Source organism: Melozone crissalis, unplaced genomic scaffold (genome assembly GCF_028551555.1).
Source record: "Melozone crissalis strain CALT ecotype California unplaced genomic scaffold, PUWL_Pcris_2 ptg000036l_1, whole genome shotgun sequence".
In the NCBI taxonomy this organism is placed as follows: domain Eukaryota; kingdom Metazoa; phylum Chordata; class Aves; order Passeriformes; family Passerellidae; genus Melozone; species Melozone crissalis.
This window is the reverse complement of record NW_026535814.1, coordinates 14,595,040-14,607,883: the sequence shown is the minus strand read 5'-3', so window position 1 is coordinate 14,607,883 and position 12,844 is coordinate 14,595,040. Positions and strand designations below refer to the sequence as shown.

The 12,844-nt window shown below is 42.9% G+C and overlaps 1 protein-coding gene across 3 annotated transcripts in view; it reads right to left on the bottom strand.

Annotated features, from left to right (window-relative positions):
- FAM219A (family with sequence similarity 219 member A) overlaps positions 1 to 12,844 on the bottom strand; it is an 86,443-nt gene that overhangs the window by 27,289 nt on the left and 46,310 nt on the right. For all 3 annotated transcript variants that reach the window (XM_054283346.1, XM_054283347.1, XM_054283348.1), the window contains exon 2: positions 5,056 to 5,155. In XM_054283346.1, coding sequence (XP_054139321.1) covers positions 5,056 to 5,155 — 100 coding nt within the window. The remainder of the gene's footprint in view (positions 1 to 5,055; positions 5,156 to 12,844) is intronic.

The following is a 12,844-nucleotide window of genomic DNA, read 5'->3' as shown; positions in this document are numbered from 1 at the left end:
TCTGTGTATTTCTCTTATAAATGGAAAGAGTAATAAGAGGTGAAAAAATGTTTAAATAAATTCCTCCCAAGCCCCATGAGACTTCTGAGTGGTGGGCTGCACTACTGTCTTTATGAAGAAAATCAATAGCAGCACTCTATTGCTCCTGCTCTCTGGCTTCCACCCCACCCTTCCCCCTGCACAGTGCACAGACTGTGTTCAAGGAAATGGGTGCTCCCAGGGGAGCAAAATGGCTTTTTGCACTTAAGGTAATGATATCACTTGAGGTCGCCATGCAAACAGTTATGGATATGAAAATCTGCAGTTCTGTCAACAGAGCTGGAACCTGGGGACCCAGCTTAAGAGTTAGAGCCTTTTTATAAAATGTTTCCCTAATTTACCTACAGAGCATCTTCCCAGAAACAACAGCTACTGTACCTAATTAGCATTAATCACCTTGTTACAGAAAAGCAACTGGGAATAGTACAGTACTTGAAGTACTGACAAAATGATACACTAATGGCATTGATCTGTCCACTCTACTTCAACTTCCCCTTTATTATTCTGTTTTCTGTATGAAAAGCTTCAGAAGTCACAAGTTTTGGAGCAGACTGGGAAGTGATGATGCAGAAAAGGAGCCACAGATGGAAGCAGATATAGAGCCTTTTAGCCTACATAAGATGCTTCCTGTCGGCTCTGTTTGTGACTGCACTTCCCAGCTCTGCATCTTGACCTGAGGCAAGAGAAGTCCTGGAAGGGGATCTCTGAGCACAGCATCCTTTTGGGCAGCACTAGGAGAGGCTACTCTGCTGTGTGCTTTGTGGCTCTTCGATGGAGAGCTTTAAGACAAGCTCTGAACACACACCTCACCCTGGGGGGAAGGGGTAAAACACCTACACCAATTGAAAGATTAATCTCAAAAGCCACATGGGGCACTCTGTTGTTTACTGGGATCAGAGACCTTCTGTAAAGTTTCAGGCAGAAATGCACCAATTTTGTTAAGTTGAACCCAGAGGGCTTTGTAGTTCTGACTGATAGTCCTGGTACTATTCCTCTCTGACCACAGAGCAATTCAATATCTGTCATGAATACACTGCAGCAGGCTGGAAGGCAGGAGCTAACAATACAGACATGTCATCAGCCTCTGTCCCCTGATGGATTATATCCTCTGTTCACTTCAATCTCCACCAAGATGGGGCTCAGTCACGAATTAGTTTTGTCCAAGTCAGACACACCAGGGAACACCATTCTCTATGTCCCTGTGACGGTGATTTTGCTACTTTTTAACCCTATCAGTTCTGCTTGGTCTAAGTGAACAGCATTCCAGTAACATCCTTGACGTGTGACTCTGTTTCTTTAGCGTAGACATTCAGTTTTCACAAACTTTTATGGCCCCTTTGAGAAATCTTCCAAAAACAGTGTCTCATTCCCTACATAATCCAAGGAGAGGAGGTGCTTCCATCTAAGGCCACAGGCACCTTGGAGAGCTGAAGGCAGCTGTGAGTGTCTCTGCCTCTCTCCCACATGTTCATCTTACTGCCAGGCTCCCAGTGTGGTGGACGTGCTGATGAAGATGCCTCTGCCATAACCCTTCATCCCACCTGTTGCATGTTTTACAGCACTCCAACCAATTTCCACATTGCCCATTCTGTTTTAACACAAACTAATGTCATGACTGCTAGGAAAGACAGACACAGACTGTCTGGGTAGTGATTTCAGACCAGAGAAGGGAAATTAAAAATGCAAAATAGAAAAGCAGATGGCATAAGCTTCATTAAAATAATATCTCATCTCCTGGGAATGCTAGGAGGATCTGTTGCCTTCCAGTGGATGTGGTGCCCTGAGATTTACACTTGGGGATTATTCTGTTCCTCCTTATCATAACTCTCCTCTGTTTTCAAAAGGCTTGTGGTATGTGCTCCATCTGGATATGGCTCCTAATAAGGATGTGCTGGAGACATCTCCTAAGCACTAATGTACACCCAACCCCCAACCCTTGCTGTCAGAAGTCTCCTTATCAATGATCTGAAAGAAAGAAAGAAGCAAGGCTGAACATTGCAGCTCCGGATAGAAAGACAAAGTGGGAGTGCTAGAAAAGTGACAAATACATAATTAATATGGATACAGTATCAATAAATGTTGAAAATTATGACCTGTGTGAACTCAGAGATCTTATTTCCCTTTGCTGCGAGGTTCTTTTCTTGATGTGGCCCTAGCATCAAGCACTATTATTCCATTTATGAAACAGGTGCAACCTTTAGGAAGTCACTAGAAATACAAGACACCCATGAAGTTTTTCCTGTATCTAACTGACCCCCCTCAAGCAAACATGTAGCCAAATGTATTTATTTAGAGGGGAACAAGCAACCAAGGAAAAGACCACTCAAGCAGCAGGATAAATCTGCGTGCACTATGTGCAGTTTTCACGCTCTTTCTGTCACACTTCAATCACTACAGCGTCTGGAAGCAAAAGTTGTACTCATGCTGGGTTGGTATTTAATTGAGCTCACTTGAACCAAGCTTCCAGCAAGCACATACGACAGATTTACACACAAATCTTTGCAAACTGAAAAATGACATTTATCAACCTTCCATCAGAACATCTGACATTTGAACAATTGATTCTGATTTAACAGTGAAAAATGCCACCATCCATATGGAAAACCTGCAATAGGATGAAGCCCCTAGTTGCTACCATCCCCAAACAATGGCTTTGCCAGATAAGCTATTAAAAATTTATGTACCACCTTAACTTTTTCTAGCCTCAAAGAGATTAAAACCAACCCTGACAAGTTCAATGCAGAAGGGACAAAAAAATCTAGTCAGAGGAATGGGGGCCAGAGCTGGGAGATGCAGTGATTAAGCTTCTAGAAAATCGAAGAGGCTGTGCAGATTTTTAGAATAAGAGCAGCAGGAGCTGATGTGTTAAAGGCATGTTACACTGGCCACAGACAATACTGTTAGTCTCATTTTGCCTCAGATAACCTAGAGCTCATCTGAGTATGGCTAAGAGTAGAGAGCTGGTCCAAGTGCCACTAGGTATGTGTACAATTCATTAAAGAGGAACACTCTTTTCACAGAGATGTGTTGGGGCAAACTTCTCTCTGGAGACAAGGCAGGAAGATGCTTGTCAGCCTTCAGGGCAATTCCTCTTCAGCAGGTAGCTTTCACCCCCTGTTATCTTCATAAGCATACTGTGGTCAGCACTGAGGTCACTTGGCAGAGGCACCAAGGGGAAAGGAGGTCCTGGGAACAGTGTGCCTCCACTACAAAAACTGCTCAAACACTTCCAGTACCTCCCTTTGACTCTTCATGCCACTCAGCACTGGCTAAATGAAAGAGAATATTTCCTATGTGGGAAAGCAGAAGTTCTGGCAGGAAGAGCTAATAATTCTCCTCTATCTGATTCCTGGAAAAAAGTTGGTAAGTTCTGCAGAAGTGTGACTGTGGACTGTTTTCACGTATTAGTCCATTTCAATAATAATAACCTTAAAATCAACTGATGTAGTCATCCCCAGCTGATAAATGTCAGCTTACAGAACAGTGAGTTTCTCCTGTCCTATTCTTCTCATTTCTATTATTCCACTTTTCATGGTTTTTTCCTCTATGCTATTTCTGAGCCTTTACTGTACTTATTCCTCCCAAATATGCTCTACTAAATTTTCTCTGCCGACTCCTGCATTTTATGTAAAAGTCATTAATGAACATATACACAAAATGACTGTTGGAGAACTTCATTAGTAATGTCCTTTCTTCTGATACTTTCTCCTTCAACACCACCTGATGTGTGTTGACTTCCCAAGTTTCTCATTCTACCAGCTTTATTTATAATACTGAGATTGGTTAAAGATCTACCTCAAATTACTCTTCCATTTAATTTCTATGAATTGAACTTCTTCACCCTGAATCCAAATCTGTTTTCAATGATCTGATCTCCTAGAAAGGTGTCATGACTTACCAAAGCCAAGTCTAAAAAAGCCCCATTTCCTATCAGGTTAGTGAATCTCAGGAGGATATTTCATTGCGTAGAAAGTCAAGAATATTGCAGACTTACCAATAATAGCATCAATTGCTCTCTAACCTGTTTCCTGGTGTTAAATTATCCAAAACAACTACTGCAGTAGTAATTATCTGCCTAGTAACATTAAAGAACTGTCTTGGAAGCGAAAAAGGATCCTGGTGGCATATGGCATGCTGGCAGTAATAATCTTTTACCAAACTATGAATTGTGCTGTCATTAACACACACTGCTGCTCCCTGCCTTTTCCTGAAAAGCAGCCACTGTTTCAGAGTATTCATGACTTGCATAACCACCCTCAATCAGCAGCATCCTCTCAACGTTACTTGCTCTGATGTGAAGGACAGCCAGGGGACTCCTTCCTGCTCCTACTGGGAAATTTTCCACACTTAGATTTCCATTTTTTTTAGCAAAAAGCACACTGTTCCTTTGGCTTGTCTGTCATCAGGTTCTTGAAGCTGTGTGGCTAAATAGCTGCTCAGGTTTTGGAGGCAGACAGGCATGTGTGGATTGCTCTTGTAAGCATTAGCCTTGAAAATAAGCAGTGTCTTGTAGTAACAGGATGATTCTGCTTCCAGAATTAAAAAAATACTGCTCAGAAATAGATGGGTATTTGTGTGGGAACCTTTATGGACTTAAAAGTCCTTCATCTCACAGAAAAGCAGCACTTTTTCTGGTAGTGTCTCAACTCCCTGATCCTTTACCTTTTGTTGCAACTATTCTGCCTTCTCTTCTTTTTACAGTCCCTCCATATTATCTTCATTCTTTATTTGGCCAAGCCTTGATTTCAGCTTAATAAAAAACCTGTAGGTTTAAATGAACTATGCCTTGCTTTTAAGGCATTGCTTCCTTTCTTTACCACATCCATGGATACAGGGGCTTTACATGTTTGTAGGTCAGTTCCCTGAATCACAGCAGCAGAATCACAATGATAAAACTGCTCTGTGAGTTGCTTGAGCCTTGATGGCACGCTCAGCCACATGCACAGAGATCTGAATATGATTCTGTCTTTCAGGCCTTGGATTCAGCCTTTTCACTCTCCATCAGCACAGACTCACCTAATTTCACTTGAAGTGGAGATGGCTTATAGTTCATGGCTACAGTCTCTCCCTCTCTCGTATCACAATCTCTGTCCGAAATAGCTGCAGCTGTTGGATCCTGTTAAGAAAGAACAGAAACAAAACAGAAAGGTTTAGCTGAGAGTTCTGCAGCTCCTTCTCTGAGTGGCTATTAGGCAACTCCACTCCCTTCACATTCAGAGGGAGCAAAGAACATGCCAGTGTTTTGAACACTGATACCCAGGGGCAAAACAGAACTTTGGAAGCACATTTATTATGTTAAAAGTACCTCTGGAAATGCCAAATTTCAACATCAGGCTTATATGATGGATCATACCAGGAATATAAAGTGGATGGTGGGTCACTAGTTCAAATTCAGCCTGGGCTGGCAGTAGTCCCAAATAATTTTCACATATGACTCCTTGGGGTGTTGTATGAAACATATTTACAGTTTCAGATGAATCCCAAGTAGACCACTCAACTTCAAGCTTAAAACTAAGAAGTTTGAGACCAGGTCTGTGTGGAAGTCCAGCTTGGAAGGACCGAGGACTACATGGGTAGGAGAATTCAATTTCTGCTCCCTCTTGGGACCTACTTCATGGCTGACAGGAAATATCTGTCAGCACAGTACCTTTCACTGTCACTAAAATTTCCCCCCTGGAAAACCAATCTTCCCAAACACTTTCTGCTCCAGCCTACTGGCAGACAACATTATTGAACTCTATGGTACAGCACATCAAAGAACTTGAGAGAGAAACAAACTAACAACTCAGATAGTTCTACTACTGATAAAAATAACTGAAGTCCTTTCACAGCAAACTGCAAACTTGTTGGAACTCTCTCCACTTAGCACCATAGTGAAAATTAAAACTAGTTTTCAAATATGTTCTTACTTCCATCTAGAAGACAGAAATCAAATTGAACATGCTGATAGATAGATGTGTATTAAATTTGGGTATACCACAGTTAGAGATGCGCAGGCAAAGCAAACATTCAGCATTAGGTCCAATACATTAACAAACCATCACTTGTGAGAAATCATACAAGGCATCATAAATTAAATACTAGAATACTATTGTCTCTCTCTCAGTTTCTGGAGTTTTTCTTTTGTACACAATTACATGTAAAATGCAACACATCATTTGGCACTGACACCTGTACCCAAAGCAGAGTCACTGAGTTTCAAAGCAAGGTTACATCACTCTTCACTCTCAGTAAAAAAAACTATCACTTATTGAGCTACTCAGTGCACATTAGCTCTTTTAATAATACACTGTGCTTAGGAGATAAAATGTAATTTTTGAATTAGGCTCTAGCTTGGTGGAAACTAGTTAACATATGTAGTGCTATAACATTTTATGAAAATCCTGCTCCTTTGCACTACCCAGTAGACTTTGACAGTACTTAAAATGGATGGTGGATACAAGACCTCACATTCAAGGACAATGCTGAACAAAAGACAATTTCTTCTGCTTTCCTCTAACGCAGTCACTGCTGCAGTTTTCCTCTAATGTAGCAGTTTAGTGACTAGGTTGCAAACCAAAAAAACAGCCTCCAGGAGAACATTTAGGCATAAATCATAGACCAGTTCATGGGGTATCCTTGGAACATGAATCTGGTCTCAAACATGCCCAGATGAAGGGAATAGATCAGAATCCAAGCTGCAGGAAAGAATCTCAGGGTGTAGCCTCTCACCCTCCAGGGGAAGGGAGCACCCAAGATTTGCAGATGCTTGCGGACGAAAGGAATGTCGGAAGTTAGAGGGTCCACAAAATCCTACAAAGCTCTGTTAGTAAATTACACACTTGTTATGGAAATTGGTACATTAGTTCTTAGCCTCCTATTAAGCACCCAGCAGTGGGTTTAGGATAAAGGAGGGAGGTGAAAGGAAAGGGAGAAAGAGATGAATTAAAGAGGAACAGAAAGAAAGAAAAGAAGAAAAAGAGAGAGAAAGACAGAGAGAGAGAGAGAGAGAGAGAGAGATCAGCAGTCCTGGCTCCATTGCTGATGCAGATGATGGAGTGTTCAGGGTCATGGGGTGCACACGCAGGGCTTTGTGAGGGTACCTTTTTATAGATAAATTTCCCTCCCTGGAGGTAAGTTTCTCCCTTTCTGTGTAATTTAGTTACTGTGGAAATGGGTTGGAGGCTTCAGGGTATTTTGTGGTCTCCATATCCTCCTACATGCCTGCTTCTTGACCTCATTCCTACACCTGTGCTGTGTTGTGCTAATCTCCAGGAGCCAGGATAAGGATGTTTGTCCCAGAAAAACACTGCTCTACCTCCCTGTGGCCCCTTCTCCAGCCACATTCTATTCAGTGTTCTATTACTAACAATCCTTAGCTGTTACTAGCAACAATCCTTGGTTGGCTCCAAAGCCATCCAGCTATCAGTGTTTGAGACATTCACCTGAGCTCCCTTATCTTTGAGCTTCTACACATGGGAACATCTAGATAACACAAAGGACATGTCTGTCTGTCAGACATGCTATAATCTCTCCAAGAGGGATGTCCAAATGCTGCTAAGTGGCACCATTTGAGTCCAGGCTTCCTGGATGAGTACCTTTTCTCTGCCAATCTGGGAAAAGGCAGGACACAGCCATTTCTAAGGAGCATGACTCCAAGACCTGCATGCTTCCTAGTTGCTACTGGACACAATAAGGAAGTCCTGTGAGCCCCAGTCTGCTGGCTGCAGGAAGGCACAGGAGTAAACATGATATGGGAACTGACACAGTGTGATGACACTGTCTCCTGTGCTGGTCCAGTCCAGCAGAGAGTACACTGAGCTCAAAGCCAGAAATGCACATGGCAGAGAAGGGGTTTGGCCATTTCTAGACTAGCCCAGGTTCACATTGTTAAAATCATGCTAAAACTCTAAATCCAAACTAGCCCTTCCCTTTCATAGCAAACTGATGTGCTCACAGTAACTTTACCTTTGCAGGCAACCTGACATGAGACATCCATTTGCATCAACAGAGGGAGGGGGGGAATGTTCGGAGGTGCCTTTGAAGATTTGAACTCTGAGCCTGGACCAGTGAACTCAGCCGGAGAAATCTCAAAAGTGGGCTTTAGACCAAACACACAGAAAAGGCTTCCTAGGCCTCCTGAGGAAACCAAGATGATTTTCAAAGAGTGATTATTCCCATTCTGTCTAAGACACTCATCTTAAAAGGACACAAATCTGTCCTTGGAGAAGTGTTTCCCTCTCCCCACAGTCTAGAGAGAAGGCCTGGCAGCTGGTAGAGCTTCTGACACTGGAGGTGGAAATAGGTGCAGAACATGGTAGCAGAGTCAGCCCTAAGAATTCTTCCCAAAGGTTTGGCATGACAGTTTTCAGCCCCAGCAGCACATTACAGCTGCACAAGAGATCCACAGCTTGAGCAGAGGGATCACAAACACCATCACTGTGGGTGACCACTACTGCATGCATGGGCCAGGCCCACTCCCCCCAGAGAGTAAAATGGATTTGAGAGGAAACCCAGCTGGGCCAGGGACAGTGTCCCCAGCTCCAGCAGCTATCTACCCCTGGCCCAGGAGTGGCAAGACACTATCATATTTCCCATCCATCACTTCACAGACATTCTGCAGCAACTCACAGGACTCCATAGTAACAATGCCCACTGTGAAAACAGCAGCATTCCCACGCCAGCTCGGCTGGAGCTGTCTCTACACAAATACACTCTGCCTCTGTGCGTACTGAATGGATGCACTTCTCTCTCTACAGCTCAACTGTCCAGAGAATCGTTTACTTGACTGATTAGCCTTTTGCTAGTGAATGCCTAAGAGCACACTGAGATTCAACACAGGCTTTTGCTATTGGAATTCACTGGGCAATTTTTTTCTTTTTCACAAGCCTCCCTACAGCAATACACACAGCTCTGCCCACAACATCAAAATCTCAGTTATATGGTGTGACTGGTCCCAGGACAGATGATGTTATTTCTTTTTGCTCACTGAGGACAATGCAATGCTCCCAAACTAAAGGCAAGTGCTGAGAAGTGCCTGCAGGGACTGTAGATGACTAAAGATATCTAATATATTTAAGGTTTTTTTTGTTGCTGTTCTTGAGGCTTCTGTATGTCTTCATTCCTAAGGAAAATATATATTCAGTCAGGGCACTGCATGAACATTTGGCTGGGGCCAGAGTTTAATCAAAGTTTTCTCCCCACATGCTCATAGCTTAATTGGGCATGCACAATCACAGCATTTGAACGGTGGGGAGTTTTCTTACTAGATTGTTTGTTTCTATAGGCTCGACACAAAGGATCTTGAAAACTGCCCTCCTGCTAGGAGCAGCCATGTCCCACAGTGTGTGCACCATGTGCCATTTCTGAACATCATAAATTAGTTCCAGTAAACCTTTGTGGAGCAGGAGTGCTGTGAATCATCAGTATGCAGGAGCACACACAGAAGGTGAAAACACTTTAAACCGAAATCTGGGGTTTAAGGAAGATGGCATGCTTAGCAGGATTTTTTATTTCTTCTGTTTTAAATCACTTTCCTTTTTGCAGTACTTAAGAAAGCATCAGCTCAATAGCCTTTTACTTTTACAACCTACCCCTCCCAATAACCCACACCAACTGTGGGGTAGGGAACAGCCCCAACTGATGGAGTTGGGTGCTTGGTACAAACTCACCCTGGTAGCACCTGGGAAAACAGAGCTTTCTATGCCTTCCTTCACAGTCAGCACTTCTGACCCCTTAACAAGGCCCCGCTTTCCACTCTGCAAATCCTCAGGGACCCCAGTGCATGTGGAAGGGAATGGCACACACAATTTCTTTGGTCTTCAGCTGCACCTCAAAAACATATGTGTAACTTGAGAATCTTTATCTGCCCCTCCTTCTCAAATCTTTATCTGCCCCTCCTTCTCAAAATCAGTCATATTTACACCTCTAATGAAAATGTTCTCCACTTTGCTGTCTGTGGGAAATTCATCACCAATGTAGCTCTGCTGCTTTTTTTTTTTTGGATAAAATCAGAGGGGCAGAACTGCCCTCATCCTCTAATCTCAAGGAAAGACCCAGTATAAAGAGCTTGACCATCACTTCTTTCCATAGTACACAGGCTTCTATCTGACCACCATCAGCTGTATCAGTATGAGCCAACTGATCAAGAATATCATCCAGCTAACTTGTCTCTCTGCAGTACCCATCAATGATGTCCTTGTGTCTTCTGTCCTACTTAAAAGATGCTGGAAGTCTCAGTACCAACACATGTGTCACAGCTTACAGTGAGGGCTTGCAGCTCAGCAGACATCTGCTTTCTGGAGCTGCCCATGTGGATTGCATACTGCACACAAATGCTAACAGGAAAGGACAAGTCCAAATGTTTTGTTTCTTTCCTACATCAAACATTGAGTCTGAAAAATGGATAGATGTTCTGTGCATAGGGGACTGACTTAGTGAGCAGAAAAACAAGTGAGAAACCACACACCCTGAATACAGGCGTTACATTTGGGTCAACGAGAAGTTTCTGCAATTCCAGTGTTGTCATTCAGACTCTTGGGCTAGAACATTGTGCTGCTAATAAATATTTATACCTTCAGTCTGTGCCCTGGGGAACAGAAAGTGCTGTGCTGTTGGCAGATTCCCTCTGCCTCAAGCTCTACCACGCCAGGCATTCCTGAGAAATCTGGCTATAGAACGCTTCTGGTAAGGGGACTCTGATGTGCACAGGTAGGTATGTAAAATATCACACTGTGTTGGACAGCAGACCACTGTAGCCTCTACATATCACTACAATATAGACATAAATATCTATGAAGATAAAGTGCCAAAAAATGTCCACCAGGAACAAAAAGATTGAAAACCAAGATGTGCAGAGTTTGATGTCTACGCAACAAACAGCAAAAAGGAAAGGCTCAAATTTACAGGGGATCAGATTTATATAGGGGATGAATCAAACCCAATGTATAGACAAACAATGGTCAGTAATAATGGCATGTTTGGCAAGAGAAAGGAAAGAGTCACAGGGCAATGTGCAGCAGGAATGTAACCAGAAAGCCTCACAAAAGACTCTCATGATTTCTTCCTCAGGCCTCAGCTTAACTGATTTCTTCAATGGGCTTCAGTTCACATAATGTGCTTCAGTTTTGGAGCCCATTTTTTCAAGGAAGATGTAATCCCCCCATCAGTCCTACGGATAAAAGCTAGAAGCTACAACCTCCCCGGAACACTAGAAGACTAGGATTGCTCAGAGAAGAAAGGGGAAGACTAAGGAAGGATATTATAGCTGTCTTCAGTTACGGAAAGGGCCACCAGGGTGAAAAAGAGGAGTATTTTTTTTTCATGTTTCTCATAATGAGAATAAGAAATTATTATCTTAAATTGCAGGAGGATTACAAGGAAATATCACAAAAAACTGCAGACTTAAGGCTAAGGAGATGTACATTTGCCCGATGAAGTTGTGGCATGTTGTTGCAAACCCAGGTTAGAAACTGATGTCACACAGAAATTCAAGAGAGCTGATCTGGTTTTCAGGCTGACTGATCCTGATCTGGTGCAAACTGTGAAGATCCCTGGTCTTTTTAGGGCCCTGTCTGTCCCCATCTGTCTTAACAGAAGAAAAACTTCCTTCTATGCCAGACTTAGAACACCAGTTAACCCTGGAAGAGACGTTCTCCAAGTTCCCCTACCCACTGCCAAGGACCGCGGCTGACCTCCACCTTCTCTCTGGGAGAGCTGAAGAAAACAATCTTTTCCCTAAGCCTCACATGTTGAAGGAACTCCAGAATCGCACGGGGTCCAGAGCAGAAGGCTCCTGGGAAGACACAATGGTCATTCATCAACATGTGCACTTCGCCAGATCCAGAGCAGTAACTGTTCATCTCAGCATCCCCACCCTCCCTGTGCCAAAGCCAAAACAAATGACATTTTGGCAACACAGTGACTGATGTACTGAAAAACATTCTGATAGCTACTGACTCCTTTCAACAAAGCAATAAACAACAACTGTTTATTGACTTTCTACTAGCTCAGCCAATGCACCACTTACAACATTGCTGTTTTTCTTTTCTGAGCAACTACTGAACAGATCTTGTTTAACAAATTAGGCCTGCAATATCCACTACAAGATCCAGATTTTGAACCTGATTAGTTTATAATTGTAAGACAAATTGGTGTTTGAAACTATTTTATATCAGCAAATGAGAAGCCAGTAGTATTAATATTGCTGCAAGATTAAAACCTTTAGTCTTATTAATTACACTGAACCAGCATGTCACCGAAATGACTTTTTGCTGTGTGCACCTGCAGTTGGGGTAGCTCAGCTCACTGACAGGTAGCCAGGAGTTCAGACCATTGCTGTGCTTCAAATGGGGCCAGAAGAAAAGTCCCTGCAGGTGCTGCAGTGCTGGTGCTGAAATGCTGCCCTGGAGCCCTGGCCACAAAGGGTCTGCCCGACTGCCACATCCAGGCTGAACAAAATGCAGCAAACAGAAAAGCATACGCTGTGGAAAGGGAACAAGATGTTTCGGTGATCTATTTTCCTAATCAAAAATGACATTTGCAGCACAGGGAAGAAACTTTTTTTTTTTAGATGATGGTGTATGACTAATCCTGGGAGTCTACAGTATCAGAGGAAGCACCAATGCAATAACTAGACCAAATACTTTGGGAAAGCATTTGAGGGACAAACAAGAAAAATGGGAGCAATTACATGATTTCTGTTAGATTTCCCTCTGAGAAACCAGCAGCACAAGCAGCCCCCAGCCTTTTCCTTTCAATCATGATAGAGTATATTTAACACCGTATTTCCCTCCAGGCTCTTTCACACACATAAGCCATCTCTATT